The sequence below is a fragment of the Eutrigla gurnardus genome (assembly GCF_963514095.1).
Source record: "Eutrigla gurnardus genome assembly, chromosome: 17".
NCBI lineage: Eukaryota > Metazoa > Chordata > Actinopteri > Perciformes > Triglidae > Eutrigla > Eutrigla gurnardus.
The window spans coordinates 1,224,059-1,243,802 of record NC_139928.1 but is presented as its reverse complement, the minus strand read 5'-3'; the positions used below and the strand labels follow the sequence as shown (position 1 = coordinate 1,243,802).

Sequence of the window (19,744 nt, the reverse complement as noted above, 5' to 3'; positions counted from 1 at the left end):
GGTGGACCATGCTGTGCTAGCCAACCTAGCCAGGTCGGCTAACGCTAGCACTGTCTCCCAGAAGAGCGACCACAATGATCTCCACTTCGGATTATTCAACATCCGCTCACTTTTGGGCAAAGGTCATATCCTCCAGGATCTAATCAATGACCGCAAATATGACTTTTTATGTCTGACAGAGACATGGCAACAACAACTTTTCCCAGCTGAATGAAGCAACGCTCACCAGGTTTATTTACAACTGTCAACCCTGCTCTACTGGTCGCAGTGGAGGTCTCGCGATTGATTTATCGTGGGAGCTGGAAAGTCTCGCCAGTCTACCGGTCATTTCAATCATTTGTCATGAAAATTGAAAGGACCATCGCCTATCATTGTGGCCACTGTTTACCGTCCACCTAAGCCCAATTCAGAACCCATTAATGAATTTTCTGCTTTCCTCACTCTCATTTCATTCCTTTCCCCTAATGTTATTCATCTTGGTGACTTTAATGTCCATATTGATAAGTTTTGATTTGCAGCAGTTTATTGACTTTCCCACCCATTGAAAAGGCCATAACCTGGATCTACTCTGCTGCTCTGGTGTCACTTCTTCTAATCATTTTGCATCTAATCTTCCCATCTCCAACAATTTCTTAATCATTTAATGTTAAGGTGACAGTATTCAAAATGAAACTACCCCATTCAATCTCTTTTCATAATAGCAAGGACATTGATTCAGCTGCACTGGACACCATCCATCCATCCATCCATTGTCTACCGCTTATCCTGTATTCAGGGTTGCGGGGGGGCTGGAGCCGATCCCAGCTGTAATTGGGCGAAGGCAGGGTACACCCTGGACAGGTCGTGCACTGGACACTAGTATTGCTAATCTTCCCAGCATAAATTTCACATCCACCCCTGATGAACTGCTCAGCCACTACAACAGTGGCCTTCACAATCTCCTGGATACCCTGGCCCCTTTAAAATCACGGAATGTTTCATTTACCAAATCTGCACCTTGGTATACTTCTGAACTTCGCCTATTGAAAGCCAGAGGTTGCCAACTGGAATGCCTCTACAGGCAAATTGGTCTTATCATCCATAAGGAGATGTTCAATGCTCATTTCCTTTTCTACTCCATTGCAAAATCCAACTATAATGCAGATTTAATCAGGTTAGGCTCTGGCATCTCTCAAGTGCTATTCTCCCTGGTTCACAAAACGCTACGCCCACTTGACTCTCTCCCTCCCCATCTTTACTCCACTGACTCCTTTAATACCATTATGACATTTACTGAAAATACTCAAATTGACCAAATTCATCAGCAGTTAGCCCCTCAGATCTCACCCTCCTATTCTCCCCAGACTTTCAAATCGCTTTCTCCCATCCATCCTCTGACTTTAACCTCTCCTCTGCTGCTGAAATAGCTGACCTTGACCGCAAATCTAAACCATCCACTTGCAAACTTGATCCTTTCCCTACTATCCTGGTTAAAGCTTGCATTCACTCTCTGACCCCTCTTATACCTGCAATTATTAATTTCTCTCTCATCTCTAGGGGCATTAACTCAGGAGGTAGAGCGGGTTGGCTGGAAACCACAAGATTGCTAGTTCGATCCCCGGCTCCTCCTAGCTGAGTGTCTGGCATCCCTGAGCAAGACGCCTCACCCTAATTGCTCCTGACAAGCTGGCTGTCGCCCTGCGTGGTTGACTCCGCCGTTGGTGTGTGAATGTGTGTATGCATGGGTGAATGTCAGTCAACACTGTAAGCACTTTGGATAAAAGCGCTATATAAATGAGGACCATTTACCATCTCTGGTACTGCTCCATCACCCCTCAAATCAGCTGCAATAACCCGTATTATCAAGAAACCTGGTGCTGACCCTAGCAACTTCAACAATCTAATCAAGGATCAATCAAAGATCTCCAAACTCCCCTTCCTTTCAAAAATTGTGAAAAAAACAGTCGCCTTTTAGATTCATGATCACACTTCATTGCACTGAGACACCTCTTGTTAGAATAACCAATTACCTCCTCATGGCTGCAGACTGAACTACTAACCATTCTCATCCTCCTGGACCTGAGTGCAGCTGTTGATACCATTTCCCATACCATCCTCATCGACCGACTAGTTTCCATTGGAATATCTGATACTCTGTCCAAATTAAAACATTCAAATACCATTCTTCCCCCCTCTCCTCTGGTGTTCCCCAAGGTTCTGCCCTAAATGACTTTCCCATCTCTATTGACAATTCATGTGTTTTACCCTCTTTTCCCAGGTTAAGAGTCGGGGAACAGAATCAGCTTCCTGTTACGTACAATGGGGCAAGAAACAGTTGAGTCTGCTTAATGCTTAGCTGGGGGCAGTGCTGCAGGTAATATAGGAGTTAAGTCCAATATGAAAGCTCCTTGGTTTGACTCCCGAGTGACCTGGCTGACACGTTATGTTTACCCAAATTTGTACTTACAACTGTATTAAGTAACGACTGATCCGTGCACTCATCTCCTGTTGCCTGTAACCCGTTTATTGCATCACAAAATACTTAATGTGGACTTATATTCTTCTCTACAAAACGCATGCTGCAATCCACACAATTTGCATTCACATTCAGTGAGGAAGAATCAGACATTACTTTGTCACATCTGAGGCCATAGAAATCAGTTCAGTTAAGCCTGGTATGAAACTCTGCATAACCTGCTGGAAACACAAGCATAAGCTAGCAAATATTCCTGCTGAAACTGACAGCATGCCTGTTGATCAGAGTTTCGATCAGAAATACATACTAAATAGAGTATTGCGTGGCCAGTTGGATAAGAGCTTTACAGCTATTGGACTGTCCCCCTGCAACATTTCCAAAGTCAGTTCAAAGGATGCTGAAGCATACATAAAGAGAAAAGCTAAGCAGATTCAGGATGTGTCTAAGGATATGATGTACCAGTGTGCAGGGATACCTTCAACTTCAAGTAACACTCCTGTAACAATCCCAACCACATCACCATGCAATGATGATATTGATTATTTAGTTGATGCTCTGAAGGATAAATTATCACTTGCAACTGGGAAGCAGATGCTAAATTTGTTAACTTTGGTGCCAAAAAGCTGGACAATAGCAAAGACTGTCCAGGAGTTTGATGTTAGTGAATATCTTCTGAGGAGAGCTCGGAATATCAGAAAAGAATATGACATTTTGCCAGAAGTAGGTCATAAAATGGGGAAAATCCTAGTGAGGATACCATTACAAAGGTTTGCAATTTTTATTATGAAGATGATATTTCAAGACAAATGGCTGGGAAAAAAGATTATAAAAGTGTGAAAGAAGATGAGAAATGTCTGCACAAGCAAAAACCTCTGATATTGATGAATTTAAATGAAGCTCTGCTGTTGTTTAAAGATTGGCACCCAGGCATCAAGTTGGGATTATCAAAGTTCTGTGAGCTGAGGCCCAAGGAATGTGTCACCGTTGGAGCGAAAGGTACACATTCTGTATGTGTGTGCACATATCATCAGAACATCAAAATTGCATCTTTCCCTCTGGCCAATCAATGTGACAAAATTGTGTTAAAAAGAGCTGCTACAATCTCTGGTGTGTTCAACCCAAAATATGGAATGCATGATTCACAGGTGTCAAAATTGTCCTGGGTCTACTAATTTGGAAGATTTCATCACAGGCAAAATGAGTGATGAAGTAGATCACGTCAAATTCAAGCAGTACATTGAGGCATTGGTGGAGAAGTTGAATATTTTGGCTACTCACCACTTTGTTGCTAAGCACCAAAGTAAGTATTTGTATGACCTGAAACAGTCTTCAAGCAGATGAAGCCATTATTCTACCTGATTTTGCAGAGAACTATTCATCCATTTGCAATCTATTATAAAGATGACAATGGTGAACTGAAATGCCTCAGCCTGCGTGTGATAAGCAACTGCCTTAAACATGATACAAATGCAGTATACACATTTCAAAGCAATGTCATTCCACATCTGAAGGAGATGCTTCCTGCTCTGAGCAAAATATATTATTTTAGTGATGGTGCAACCTCTCAATACCAAAATCAAAATAATTTCTGTAATATCATTGATCACACAGTGACTTTGGCAATCCAGCAGAGTGGCATTTCTTTGCCACATCCCACAGCAAATCACCCTGCGGGGTAGGTGGCATGGTGAAAACGCAAGGCTGCCAGGGCCAGTCTCCAAGCCACTGTAACTCACCAGATCCTCACTCCTCAAGACCTATTTTCATGGGCAAAATCACATTTACCGGGGGATTTATTTCATGTGGATAGATCAGGAATCTGTACCAGCAATCACTGGAAGGCTGAATGACAGATTTTCAAAGGCAAAACCTGTGCCAGGAACTAGGGATAACCACAGCTTCAAACCTTTGAATGCAAGCAGTCTGGAGGGTATCAGGAATCAATGGATTTGTGGTCAGCTTTCAAGTTGATGTTCAACATGGCCACAAGTTGGCTGAGATGATACCAGGACAATGTGAGTTGTGTGTATGATCAGAAATGGTGGATAGGAAGTATCAGAGATGTTTCAGAGCAAGATGAAGATGTACTGGTTCAGTTCATGCACCCACATGGCTCTGCCAAGAGTTTCTACTGGCCAAGAAGAGAAGACATGTGCAATGTCCCACTGCAGCATAGAATTCAAGGATTGACGTTCCCTCTACAGAAACTGGGTGCATGTATGCCATAAAAAAAAAAAAAATGAGCACAACAGTGCAGAGATGTACATTAGACCATTTGTAAAGCCACTGCCAAATTAATGAATGTGACTAAGGAATTGGATCTAAAAGATGAAAAATGTTTGATCCCTCATAGTTAGCATAGAGACAAACTGTTATTCAATATCAAACTTTGGAGACTTTTGTACTGTAATGCAAAATCTTTATGCTCAAATTAAGATTATTATTTGATTTGGTTGTGTTATGTAAACACTTAAACTATGACAAAATGTGCAGTCTTCAATATTATGCTATTTCATGTTTGTTCATGGTTTAAGACATTAAAAGCTGCTTTCAGCATGTTCAACTCACATTCAAGGACGTATTGCCTCTGTAACTACTGAGGTACATTTTAACGTTTCCGTAAGGCTAAATTTATCAGTAGCATTTAGTCACATGTAAGTCTTTGGTAAATGGTAAATGTTAAAAAACACAATTGAATTGAATTGAAATGTGTGAAACTAATCATCTAAGAGAGACCATATTTTGGAGAATGTTTAAGCTGACTCCAGAGATAGAGGCAGAAGTGATAGACGTCTTCTTTCTGCAAAAGAAAATGGGGGCTCAATAACTCTTCGAATTTGCTACTTCATTTCGACAAGCCACATTTTGGGAGAAGTTTAAGTACCTACCATACAAGGTTATAATTGAGCTACACCCCTGACATGCCATGTCTGGAGGCTAAATTTTGAAGGCCACAGGTGAGATAGTTTTCCAGATATTGCTGTTTAAAAATGGCTTTTCAGAGTATGATGCCAAAAACCGTCTAAACTACCCTTCATTCAATGATTTTTCATGAGAAAACTGTTGACAGTGACAACTGTTTTTATATTTTTTCCTATTAAAGCTGTATTCTACGATTTGAAAGGTTTGAAAAAAACGGAAGTAATAGTGTTTATTACGGCCACGAATGATGAAACATTATCGGTGTAAATGCAGCGGGTGCCGGTCGGATTTCTCTCTCACCCGGACTGCAGTACGTTCCCGATCCTAAACTGCTCGGTGATCGCCAGAAGCAAAAATCTTCCAACTGCAACTGCAGCTCCGCTCTCAACAATCTGTCCACACGAGCAAGAACTGCAGCAGTAAGCTCCAAATGTGGGATGGTGATCGGCTTTATTGGTGTATCCCTTGCTTTGCCAAGCAGGAATGCTACGTGAACCTCATGCCTGCTGTTCTCCAGCCTTACATAACTGACGATGCCGTAGCCTCGTTCACTTGCATCGGAGAAGTGATGCAGCTGGGCAAGTGTAGGCTGAACAACCTCTGTTGGCTGGATGCACCTTCTGATTTTAAATTATCACAACCAGTTAAGCTCTTCCAGCCACTTAGTCCACTGCTGCAGTATGTCACCAGGTAAGCTGTCATCCCAACCAGAGTTCCTCCTGCGCAGCTCCTGCAACAAGACTTTACCAGGCAATGTGACTGGTGCAATACCCCAAAAGATCGTACACTGGACTTAGCATGGACAGCATGCCACATCTAGTGTCATGACCCTTTTTCACCAGCATCCTGAACTGAAAGGAATCCCTCTCAATGCACCACTGGAGACTAAGGGCTCTCTCCAGAGGAAGACTGTCTCTATCTAAATCCAATTCCTTTAAGTCCTTTGCTCTGTATTCCTCTGGCACTGTCCTCCCTAACCTCAAGTGTCATTCCAGCGGCTTTTAAGATGGCTACAGTGAAGCCCCTCCTAAAAAAAAACACCCTAGACGCTGCTGACATCCAAGGCTACAGACCTGTATCTCTTCTTTCATTCCTCTCTAAAACCCTGGAACGTGCCGCCTACAACTAACTGTCATCCTATCTCTCACGGAACAACCTCCTTGACCCTAATCAAACCAGAGCCTCATCCCACTCCTCTGTTCTCATTCTCCTCGACCTATCTGCTCCATTCGACACAGTCAACTACTAAATCCTCCCTCACCCTGGCTAAACTTGGCATCACTGACTCTGATCTAACCTGTTCACATCATACCTGACAAATCGCATCTTTAAGGTCACATGGAATGGCTCTATGTCCAAACCCTGTTCTCTGGACACAGGTGTCCCTCAAGGCTCAGTATTGGGACCGCTTCTGTTCTCACTATACACTAGATCACTAGGCTCTGTAATCACATCACATGGATTCTCCTACCATTGTTACGCAGATGACACCCAGCTATACCTCTCTTTTTCCCCAACCTCTGACACTCACATTGCAACTCGCATCTCGGACTGTCTGGCAGACATCTCTGTCTGGACAACTGCGCATCACCTCAAGCTTAACCTGAATTAAACCGAACTCCTCTTCATCCCGGGGAAAGACTGCCCTCCCATGGACCTCGATACTGTGATGCCCTCGGTCGAGGGCATCACAGTATTGCCGTCGTCAACTGCGAGGAACCTTGGTGTTATCCTCGATGACTATCCTGCACCCCCAACATCACTGCTGTGGCCCGATCCTACAGATCTGCCCTCTACAATATCTGCAGGATTTGGACTTTCCTCACAAAGGATGCAACACAACTCCTGGTCCAAGCACTGGTCATCTCCACCTTGACTACTGCAACTCTGTCCTGGCTGGACTCCCAGCCTCTGCGACTAAACCATTGCAGCGTACCCAGAACACTGCAGCACGCCTTGTCTTCAATCTACCCAAATTTTCCCATGTGACCTCCCTCCTCTGTGACCTCCACTGGCTCCCTGTTGCAGCACGCATCCAATTCAAGACGATGGCACTGGCCTTCAAGGCCATCAATGGAACGGCACCCATCTACCTTCAAAGACTGGTCAAACCACACACCCCGAAGCGAGCACTTCGCTCCTCTACTTCAGTTGGCCGGCTGGTACCACCATTGCTGAAATCAAACAAATGTCGCTCAGCAAAGTCGAGACTCTTCTCTGTTCTGGCGCCTCAGTGGTGGAACGGACTCCCGACCAATGTCAGGACAGCAGAGTAATTTGCCATCTTCCGAAAAAGGCTCAAGACTCACCTGTTCAGACTTCACCTCGATTCTGCATAGCATGACCCACTAACACCCCTCCCCCCCAAAAAAACCTTACCTATTGCACTTTGATCATAGCACTGTTGTTCTTAAGGTATGTTTTTCAGTTCCTGCAACAGTGACCTAGATAAAACATCTGTTGGATATCCCCCCGGGCTGCACGGTGGTGTAGTGGGTAGCACTGTCGCCTCACAGCAAGAGGGTCCCGGGTTCGATTCCCGGGTTGGCCCTGGAGTTTGCATGTTCTCCCTGTGTAAGCGTGGGTTCTCTCCGGGTTCTCCGGCTAGGTTCATTGATGACTCTAGATTGCCCGTAGATGTGAATGTGAGTGTGAATGGTTGTTTGTTTCTACATGTCCAGGGTGTACCCTGCCTTCACCTGTGATCGGCTCCAGCCCCCCTGCAACCCTGAATACAGGATAAGCGGTAGACAATGGATGGATGGATGGATATCCCCCGTCTGAACCGAGTGAGCACTCCGAGCAGACCGCTTGTGAGATTGGGACTTAGTCAAACACCACCTGCAGGTTTTGTTTTGCTAGGATAGTAGACGCCATGATGGGGGATATACCACACTGCTGAGGTATTTTCTCTGCATAACCTCTGTCAATGACGTCAGTGAAGAAGCTTGCATACTCCTGATGAAACTGCTCATCCTTCTCAAATCTTTTCTTGGGACCCAAAATCCTTTGCTTGGCCACCAAAAGAATAATTTGGGAGCATGGGCTGCTCTTTTCTAAAAGGCATTTTCAGGCTATAATGCCTGTCCACCAGCTTTTAAGAATGGCTGACAATTTCCAAGAACCTTCTCTTGACATTTGTTCATCCTCCAGATTCTTGTCGTTGAAGTCATGTGTAGGAGCAACAGCTCCACAATTCTCGGATTTAATTCAATTGATGAACAAAAGATGAACTATTCCCTCCAGAGGAGAAAACACTCAGGTCTAGATCACTCGACTGACCTCGGATTAGGGTTGCCAACCGTCCCGTGAAAAACGGAATCGTCCCGTATTCAGAAACAAAAGTACGCGTCCCATATTGAGCTAAAAAGGGACGCACTTTGTCCCGTATTACCGTGAGAATCAAAAATAGTGTGTAAAATGTCAATGGAATGAATGAATACATGGCGCTTTCTAAGAAAATTTACGGTAAACCTATTCTCAGCCTCTCCTGCTCTGTGACCAATGAGCTGACAGCACCGTCACACAATAGTATGACAATCTAGAATCCCGCTCATCTCATTGGTCGAGGTACTGTTGCTTGCGGAGAAGATACCGGAAGACAACAAAGCAGCATGGACGACAGTGACGCCGACAGTGCTTTACAGGTTTCGGGCGGTACACCTTCTAGCAGCAATGCAACTACTCCTCCGAGGAAATAAAAGAAAAGAATGCAAAAATACCGAGAGGAATGGGAAGAAGGAAACACATGGGTGGAAAAAGTGCGCGATAACATCTATAAAGCGCACTGTACTGTGTGCCGGTGGACTTTTTCCATAGCCCATGGTGGACTAACTGACCTAAAGCAACATGCTTCCAGTGGTGGGCACGCAAAAAACACAAAAACTAGGGGAACCCCAGATCAATTTATTGTCCACCAGGCAACGCCAGAGGCAGATATGGTATGTAAAGAATGATTTTTAACCCTCTGGTTAAGGTTAATATGGGAAGTACAATGAATGTCTGAATTGTATGGATAAATATATTATAATATTATTTTCTGTGTAATAAACAAGTACAATTGCTAGATGAGTACATTAAATAAATAAATAATACATAAAACTAATGAATAATAAAGAATACACAGTATACTGTATAACCTTACATATTTCTTACAAGTTCAGATAGAGAGATAGTTAGATATAACATGCATCATTTGTACTGTACAGGCAGTTGATATACTACACACAAACTATGCAGTAAAATTTCTTTCTTTTTTTATTTACAGGTGACTGCTGCAGAGGTTGCCCATATCCACCACACTGTAAAACATGGCTTAAGCTACAACTCAGCTGATTGTGCTCTGAAGCTAACTGTCAGAACACTGAATGACTCCAGCATTGCCAGGAAGATGTCCTGTGGGCGGACGAAAGCTGAGGCAGTTGTCACAGATGTCCTGTCTCCAAAGGCATTAGAGGAGGTGATCAAAAAATTGAAAAGTGGTGGAAATCCACTCCCATTCTCTCTCCACACCGATGCCTCGAATAAGGGCAATCGGAAAATGTTTCCGTTGGCCTTGCAGTTTTTCACGCCAGAGAATGAGGTTGCCAACAAGGTAATATATTTCATTGAAAATCCGGATGAGTCTACAGAGGGAATAGTGAAAATAATACACAGCTCTCTTGAAAACATGAGTCTATCCCTAGATCATGTTTCTGCATTCAGTGCTGACAATGCAAATGTCAATTATGGCAGGTACAACTCGGTCTTTACAAAATTGAGAGAGGCCAACAGTGGGATCCTTCGTGGCAACTGCCATGCACATATTGTCCATAATACATTGAAAAAAGCCCTGGACAACCTCTCAGTGGATGTGGAAAATATTGTCCTCAAGATATTTGGTTTCTTTTCAACCTCTGCCTAAAGGAGAGAGTCCCTGAAGGAGTTCTGTGAATTCTGTGATGTTGAATTCCATGAAATCCTGCGCCATGTGGTGACGAGATGGCTGTCACTCAACCCTGCCATCACCCGCCTGTTGCAGAACTGGGTCCCGCTGAAGTCATATCTCATCAGCATTGGTGAGGAATGTCCAAGGCGTCTGAAAGAATTGCTGCGGTTGACAGAAGATGCTGCTGTGGTTGAGGAAGAGGCAGACATTGTGGAAGTGTATCTCCTCTTCTGTAATAATGTCATGTCCCTGTTTGAAGAGGTGGTGAAAAAGCTGGAGAAGAATGTAACCACTTCTGTTGACCTCTATTCCACCATGGACTCTTTCCTGAGAAGGCTAACTCAGAGAAGGGATGATAGGTTCTATGGGTACCTAACGAAACAAAAGCTCCAGCGTCTCTCTCCATCTGATGCTGATGTTGTCAGGCAGGAGTTTACTGCCTTCTTGAACCATGCCATCAGTTATCTCGAGAAGTGGTTTGACTACTCAGAGCAAAACTGGCTCTTCCACCTGCAGCCCCTCTAACATCTGGGAAGATCCCTTTTGATGACATCGAGAAGATCATTGAGCAGCTTCGCCTGGTTGGCAGCAGGTAAGAATGAAACAATTGTCAGTGTAGTGATAAACCATGTTTTATTAATATTGATGGCTATAGACAAATAAATACAATTGATAGATAATATATACAAATAAATACATAATCACAAACTTACTTCACAATATACACACACACATATGCTATCTTTTAACATCATACAATTCAAACAGTTCATATACTTGATAGATGGATGGATAAATAAATAATAATAAATAAGTAAGTAAGTAAACTATACAGGTAGTTAAAATAGTATTCAAAATTATGAAATAAGATTTTTTTTTGTCAATTTATTTACCACTGTTACTGTGTATAACACTGTCACCTATGTGCCACTTATGACTCAGGTCATACAAATTTTCATCTCTTTTGGCAGGCTCGAGCACCTCACTACAGTACATCAGGAGAAGGAGAAGTGGCAGTCCAAGGGAACAGCAGAAAAGTGGATGCAAGTTCTTCAGGCAGCTGACCTTCCCAACATCCAGGCTGTTGTATCCTTTGTCCTCAGCATCCCATCTTCCACTGGGTTTGTGGAGAGGATTTTCTCTTTCATGAAGAATAAGTGGACTGATGTGCGGAACAAATGTTCCACTGAATTAATTAAAGGAGAGTTCATTGTCAGTCTTAATTATGAAATGTCTTGCTCAGAGTTTTACTCTGTGGCACTGAAAGACAAACAGCTTTTTGCTGCAGCAAGAGCTCAGAAGAAGTACAGATGGAAAAAATAAATAGGCTGACTACAACTGTAGGCTACAGTCATGGCCTTTGAGGCACAAGTGTTTTTTGTTTACAAGTTTTCCTCAGACTTTATGTTTGCACTGTATGTTTGCACTTTTCTTATTGCATTAATTGTGCACTATGTTCTGCTTTGTATTGTTGTATATTAATTTATACAGTTTTAAGTTAAGCAGGACAGATATTTATTCTGTTCATTTTGTTATTTTGTATTAAAAATAAATTGCTGATAATTATTTATTTTCCATGTGTTCATATCACTCAAATATGCATCTAATTCAATTCAGGTTTGAGTCAAATAGTTAAAAAATCCTTAGTTAGTCAATAAATTCCCCTAAAGCATAAAGTCGTTGTCTGTGGATATTTCTTCTGTGCAGAATACAAAGATCCCTATTTCAAGAGCTTATGATCTAAAGAAATGAGACTGATTTATCAAATGATATTGATTAATTGTTAATTAATTAATAAGTGAACTCTATAAAGATGACCAACAGATGGTGCCCCTTTTACGAGAGCAGGTATTAAAATTGTATATTAATACACATTGATATACATATTTTAATATCATCCTTAATTTCCTTACATACACAATTTAAGTAGGTACCGTTACTCTCCTACACATGGTTGTACTAAGGGGTCCCTGGGATACGGCCGTGGGGTATAAAGGTCAGCGTCCACCTTTAAATGCTCTCTCTCCACCGTAGCACACCGCTACAACAGGAGATCGCCGCACCGCGCAATCTCCTGCTTCTTCAGCCAAGTTTACCAGCGACAAGGATAACTTCTAAGCCCCGCTCTCATATGAAGTCAACCGACCAAATCCCCGTACCGTGCAATGTTATTGTTTGACTGCAGAAGGAAAAAACACAAACTGTTTCTTCATCCAAGTTACCAGTTCTCGTCTGGACTCGATCGACCCGCCGCATCCTCCCCTGCCGCACGAGGATCCGCCGCCGTGTGATTCGCGGCGCGCCAAGAAACGCCACCAGCCGCACAGGACGGACTCAAGCACATTGACTAAGTAAGAGGCTGTTGTCTGGGCATAGGTTCGATAGTGTAGGATGTGCTTCTAATTCTTGTTAATGTGTTTTTAGTTTTGACCACGGACCGCCGAGACCGTTGCTTTCTATTTTGCTATTCTGGAGTGCTGATTGTGAACCCACGCCGCTGGGTTTATTGTGTTTGGTTTGACCTTGGACATACTCATGAATTCCATAAGCGAGCTACTACTATTAGCTTACTATTAGCTACTAGTTAAAAGACTAGGATCCCACCGGACAACCACCAGTTCACTCGCCGAGCTCCCATGTGATGGTAACACCCTTACTGACCTTTGTGTGGTGTGGGGACCGATCTCTTCCGCACACATTCCCTGCTCCCCTCTTTGTCTCTGCTAACATATACATGCACACACATCACCCCCACACATATCCTACGTTCAGCTGTTCCGTCTCTGAGCGCTAGGAGGAATAGCTCCACACACACACACACACACATGCTCTTCACGTGTGTCTCTCCTTTGTTTAGCTTAGCTTTGTGTGCATTGAGGTAGTTAGGTAATAAGGCTTTGTTAATTGCAGTGTTATTGATTGTGATCATTATTACTGGTTTAATAAAGCTTATTATAACTAACAGTCTCTTGTGCTTGTTGTGCATATGTCACTGGATAACAGCAGGTTGTGAAGGCTAGCGTTCGGATTTCACGCCTTTTAATCGTTTGATTGGTTTTTAATTCTATGCCAATGATCATGATGGTTGGCATGTAAGTATAAAACCCCTTTAGTAGTAGTTTTCGGTTATCTTTTCCCTGATTCCAGGGTGATTCCCCGTACATTTATGATCATATTATAAGAATATATTAAATAAATAAATAAATAAATAATTATTAATATCAATAACTATATTGGTAATAATTATCTGTTGATAGCCGAATCTGCTCCTGCTAGTACCCCAACAATGCCCATGAGCACAGCAGAGGCATCCAGCTTTCTCAATTGTTGTTTGTTCTTTAATTATTTCAGTCAAGTTTGTAAAAGCTACTGGGGTGGCAACAATACTTTCCTAAAGTCTGTTCCTGGGCTGTGCAGGAAACTTGGTGGAAATCTTTGGTCCTACAGCACCAAACCCGGGGTCCTGTTTGTTACCAATCAAAGGGTCCGGAAGAATTCTAACATGGCGTTCAATATACGACACTAGGTCCTTGATCTGTGGTCTGTTAAATGGTAGTTTTGAAAAAATGGCCCTCATGTTAACTGGCATATCAAGTTCTTGTAAGTACTGGAGCTCCTCCATAGTGTTGCAGCAGCCATGCAAAAACAATGAATAGGCTTGGAGCACATGCATATCTTCAGCTTTAATTGCTTGCCAGGCCACAGCTTTCTACATATAACCAGTTGCAATTGTATGCTGATTGCCAACATGTTCATGGAGAAGACCCTTTGCCACTCAATAACCACTCTCAGGATCCATAGTCTGCTCCTTCACAATGGGGTTTAGGACGATGACAGATTCCTCATTCCCTTTCCCCCTTTCCAAATACGAACGCATACCATCTGAGACTTTGGAAGATGAACGTCTGGTATCCCAAGCCTGTAGTACTGCCAACTTTGCATTAGATGCAGCAAGGTCGTATTTCAAATCAAGTTCCTCTTTTTTTCCTCCTCAGCTGCTGTTGCTGTTCGTCCAAAGCATGTTTTTAATTTAGCGCTACTTGGCGAGTGCCGGCCTCAGCTTTCATCTGTACGGAGGATGCAGTGCTTGATCTCCCAATGCGGTGGCTCCTTTTACTGGAGTATTTGCTACCCACGTTTGAAATAGTATCGCCAGGACAGATATCATCCTCCACATTACCCTTTTCATGTGAAGTGAAATGACCATGGCACAAAACCCACTTTTTAGCATCAGCAAATGAATCATTATTTGACAGCATTTTTGCTTCAAACCACGTTTCAGCTCCCGCCAGCAATTCTCCTTGAAATCCTGCAGCCTCCAGACGTGCTCCAGCGCAGCTGAAATCCCAACAGCTTCCCGGCCCTCAAACGTCCTCCACAGGGTACGATAGCCGAAGCTGCGCTGAGCTAGCTTTCCAAGTCCATGTGCCGTCTCAGTAACTTGCCTTACGTGCTGAAGGTTTTCTAATTTTCCAACCGCCTAGTTTTGACTAAATGGCGGGTTTTTGACTTGGTTTGACTCCTGAGTTACCTGGCTGACGTGTTATGTTTACCCAAATTTGTACATACAGCTGTATTAATTAACAACTGATCCGTGCACTCGTCTCCTGTTGCAACCCATTTATTGCATACCATGACACCAATGACATAAAGAATGCAATGAATACATCCAGATAGATCCTCAGTTAACGAAAATTTGAGCTTTGACGTTACACCGGTCAAAAACCGTATGCCCTTCCGGGGTCAAACAACAAAGGTAACACCAATGAAACCCCTTTATACCTGTGCCTGCAATAGGGCAGCAACACTCAGTGGACAAAACCAGACATTACAACATAAATGGATAAAGGGAAAATGGCTCTTACAATTATTATTATTAATAGTGCTCCCAGTGGGTAAACTGATGTCGTGAACCTTTGCTGAACAATATGAACAGCTGAACAGTATTATAACTGTTACCATGACGATCACATGTAGAATTTAATAAAATGTATGAATATAGGCTGAATAAATGTAAAATAGTGGTCACAGTGTTTATATAATGACAGCAGGCTACTTCCTGGATGGTAATATGTAACGAGCAGTGGGATATTTGTATTGATGGCTAACTTCAGCCAGGATGACTGGGGAATCCCGTCTTAATCCCATATCTAGCCCTCAGATCAGACTGGAGACAGAAGAACATAAATGGCATCCTCCTGATGTCCTGGGCCCAGTATTTCAAAACTTGTAATCCGGATCAGAATAATCCGGATAATGAAATCCTCCTTTTCTCAGTCATGGATCAAGGTGATCCTGCTGACTTTATCCGAGTATTTCAAAACACTGGCCGAGTGGATCACCGTGATCCCGACCTGGCTGGATACGGATTACTAAATCTGAAGTCTCCGCCTCCGGATCTGAAACATGGCGGACTACTTCACGGAGGGAGCATCTGGGAGCACGACTTTCACGTCAAAAATGTAAGTTTACCGTCGTCTAATGTTTAGCGGTTTAAGGACCATATGAACGCCAACCAACATATCGTGCTAGCTAACTTTATGAATCGTCACGTACTTAAAACCAGGCTGTAGCGATCTCTAATTGAGCCGCGGCCGTGCTAACAGTAGCTAACTCGGCTCCATTGACTTGTGTGTTAAGCAGCTAGCTGGCTAGCGGTAGCTAGCTTTGTTTACGAATTTTGCGGTCCATGGTTTGATTTACAAGGTAATTAATCTGACGTACATTATACCATAACTGTTTAAACTAACATCAACCTGTTCGGAGTTTATTAGCGTAACGTCATTGGCAACACAGCAGACTTAAAATAGGCTACATGTAAAAAAATAAATAAAATAGGCTACATGTGTACAGACCAGACTGCTACAGTGCTTTGGAAACCTAACATTACACTGTGTATGTGTGTTGTGTATGAATTATGCAGTTCATTCAGAAGTGTCAGAATGCTACAGTAATGCTGGGAAAATTATGCTGTCGTCATCATGCCCACAATTTCTGTGACTATTGTGGGTCCCCAATGAAGACAAAGATATTACTCATACACCTTCCCCTTTTTCTACTTTCAGAGCCCACTCAGCTGTTAAGGACAGGGTCTGTATAAGTGCTGGAAATCCTTGGAAATGCTTCAATTGCAGTGATAAATTGTTGGATTTTGAATAAAGTGCTGGAAAGTGTTTGAATTGTCTGTATTTGTCACTCTTATTTATAGCATTTTCAGGAAATATAGCCAAACACTTTTGCTACACCTTAAATGTTCTTAAATTACTCCAATTTGTAAGTAAGTAATGCACTGACAATTTAGATTAAGAGTAATGTACATCTTGAGTAACAATATCTAGGAGAAGTGGAGCTGAGACATTGTCAATCCAAGTCAAATCCACCTCTGAGGTGGGATCCAAATGATCCTGACATTTTGGTATGAAGTTGATCCTGATCTCTACCTTACGTTTTGAAATACCCAAATCCAGCCTTTTATCTGGATTCAAGGGAGGATTGGATTACCAAAGCTGAATCCTGATCTTCAGGATCAGGATTATCTGGATCTGTGTTGAAATACCCAGTTTTCAGATCAGATCAAGATTTAATCCAATCCGACTAGGATAATCCAGTCAGATCACTTTTGACATACTGGGCCCTGGTGATCACCATGCCAGATGACACATTATCTGAGTGTACTGTACATACTGTAGAGCCGCTTCTGCATTCCACTGGTTTAGTCTTCACATCACTACTGCCATTTTATTGCAAGTGTGTTTAGTAAGCATTTCCTGGATGTTGTGTGGCTCTTTACTTGTCCAATAATGAGAGAGCACTCAACTGAACAGTCACCAGCTTTTGGTGCAGTCCTTGCATAACTGTCTGTGAGGATCTGACGCCTGATTGCCATTGCAACTTCCTGTTTTTGCTTTTGGTTTAGAAAAACCTCCTCAGTGTTATGGGTTAGGGTTGGTAGCAATATGGTATAGTATCCAATAGTGGAACAAGACAGCAGGGATAATCGGCTGGACCATGAGGAACATACCACATCAAATACACAGAACGCACTGACAAGGAACCAGAAGAACGTACCTTTATTCAAGGATTCAAGTATAATTGATTTCATTATGCAAAAGAGATGCACAACTTAATGCAGTCGTGGCTCATTTACACATGAATAAGATGAAAAAAATAGACAAAATATGTTGTATTAATGCGAGCTACCGACTGCAGACTTTACATGCCGCCGTTGACATGGATGTTATTCTTGCAAGAAGTTTATATCTTTATTTCTTGTTCTAAACAAAGATATACACTTAAAACTATCAAATGTAGTTGTTTTCTTCACATAATTAAATGTGCAAGATATATACCAAAGTATACCAAAGTTTTACTTGCAGATGGTGAGATGATCAGAGCCATCTGGCCGACTGAGACATGCATTAAAATGATCATTAGATTCTTGTCTACTGTGTAGAGTCACCTTAAAGCCGAAGCCCATTACTGTCTGAGACTTCTATAAGAAGGAAACTATCAGGTGCAGCCCGTGGCCTCATTGACTCCAGCAGATCAGATGATCAACCTTTGAGTGCGTGTGTGTGTGTGTGTGTGTGTGCGTGTGTCTGACCCTCTCACATGCACACCTTTCCAATGAGAAAGCATCACATCTGATGCGACTTTAAACATAGCTCCTTTAATATTTATTGACACATTTCTACACAAGGCCTACAACATTCTGAAAGAAAACAGAAATATCATACACTCCCACTGCCATGGCAACAGTTGCTATCGTCAAATATCCAGCGAGCAAGCACACCGTGTACATTCCAAGCAAACATGCACACCACCGCCTACATCCAGACGAATGAGATTGTATACGTAGAAGTGAGGCAGCTGTATCAGGCCCTCAGAGGCCTCCTGTCTGAAAGAACAGGCCCAACGTCACATAGAGGAAATGTTTATGACTGCGAGTGCAGATGACAGGGATGAAGAAAGAGAGGGGAAGTGACAGGCACAGAGACAGGAAAAGTAAGAGAATCAATGCAAAGCTGAACATTACGAATAACCTCTAGTTATCTCTCCTGTTAAAACACTGTGTGGTTGTTAGCAGGACCTAAAGTTGCTCAGATGACTGATCTAAGTGACTTTAGGGTCAGTGAGATGACTGACGGTGAAGCCTTTAATGATGACCAAAAGTCCAACTCACCCGCAGGTTGATCTCCCTCATCCTTTCTTGTCGCAGCTTCGACAGGTTGGTAACTCTGGACATCGTGACACGCCGAAAATGAAATGTCCAACATTCACGTTTCAACAGTTCCTCACTGGACAACTGCAATGTGCTTCTGCTTCTAGTGAAGTGGTTGTTCCTGTGAGAAATCTGACTACTGAATCATCACCGCCCACACACACACACACACACACACACACACACACACACAGTTCTGCTGTGACTGTGAAGTCTGATAATACCTGCTCTTTACTACATCCTAACATTCAACAGCAGCTGTTCACACTGAGGAAATTAAGTAAAATAGGAAACATGTTGTGTAATGTGTTTGTGTGCTTTAATATCACAAAACTCAAATGTCAAGAGAATCATCTGGAATGGTTCAGTTCCTTTATTTGTTGAGCAGCTGTGTTTCCTGTATTTGACTTTTAATGATCAGTAAGCCAACGCTCCTTTAGTGTGTGAGCGTTTGAATGTGACGCAGCCTCCCACTGCATTATGGGTATAGCAACAGACGTGGTCTAAAATGAGATTTTCCACACAGTGAGGGAGGGTGGGGGGGAGGTGGACCTCAGTCCAGGAGACTGCTGTTAGTGTCTCATGTCAAACTAAAAGGAACAGTAAGTCATTATAATGCGACTCGTTCAGGTTGATAAGTCAAGTAACTCTTTGTCACTCTCAGGTCAGTCAAGGTAACATCAATGTTGCTATTCTCGTAAACCAAGAGCGCACCCACATCAGAGCCACTCGACCTGTACCGTGCCTCGGCACGATTGCCCCCCAACAGGGGTCTCCCCCCCACACACATTGCACTCACAGCCCAAACGGGCCTCGACCTGATTGCCTGATGTACATATGTCATCACGTCGTATTACGACACACGCATGGCTTGATGTTGTTTTCAAGGAGCGCCGCCTCAAGTCATCACAAGAGAGAACAACACAGAGAACATGATGAAACTTTACTGACAAGTCAAGTCTGCATTTCTAGTAAACACTCGGATTTTGGACGGAGACACACAGCGGCATTTTTATTATGAGTACCGGTCTGGTTCCTCTCCGGTACCGCTCACAGCACGAGTCTGAAGCCCAAACAAGACCCAGAATCCCGCTGTGTCCTACAGTCATCAACAGTATTTTCAGTCATAAATCAGCTCGATAGTGGGGGGAGATCCGAGTTGAATAAAAGAGATAATGAGAGGGACGGCCTATCGATTAAAGCCTAGGTCATGTCCACA

At 42.9% G+C, this 19,744-nt stretch overlaps 1 protein-coding gene across 4 annotated transcripts in view; it reads right to left on the bottom strand.

Annotated features, from left to right (window-relative positions):
* Positions 1-18,642, bottom strand: part of arhgef2a (Rho guanine nucleotide exchange factor (GEF) 2a) — a 102,688-nt gene extending 84,046 nt beyond the window's left edge. For all 4 annotated transcript variants that reach the window (XM_084031580.1, XM_084031581.1, XM_084031583.1 and 1 more), the window contains exon 1: positions 18,487-18,642. In XM_084031580.1, the coding sequence (XP_083887706.1) occupies positions 18,487-18,549 (63 nt within the window). In that variant the 5' untranslated portion in view covers positions 18,550-18,642. The remainder of the gene's footprint in view (positions 1-18,486) is intronic.
* Between the last annotated feature and the right edge of the window lie 1,102 nt (positions 18,643-19,744).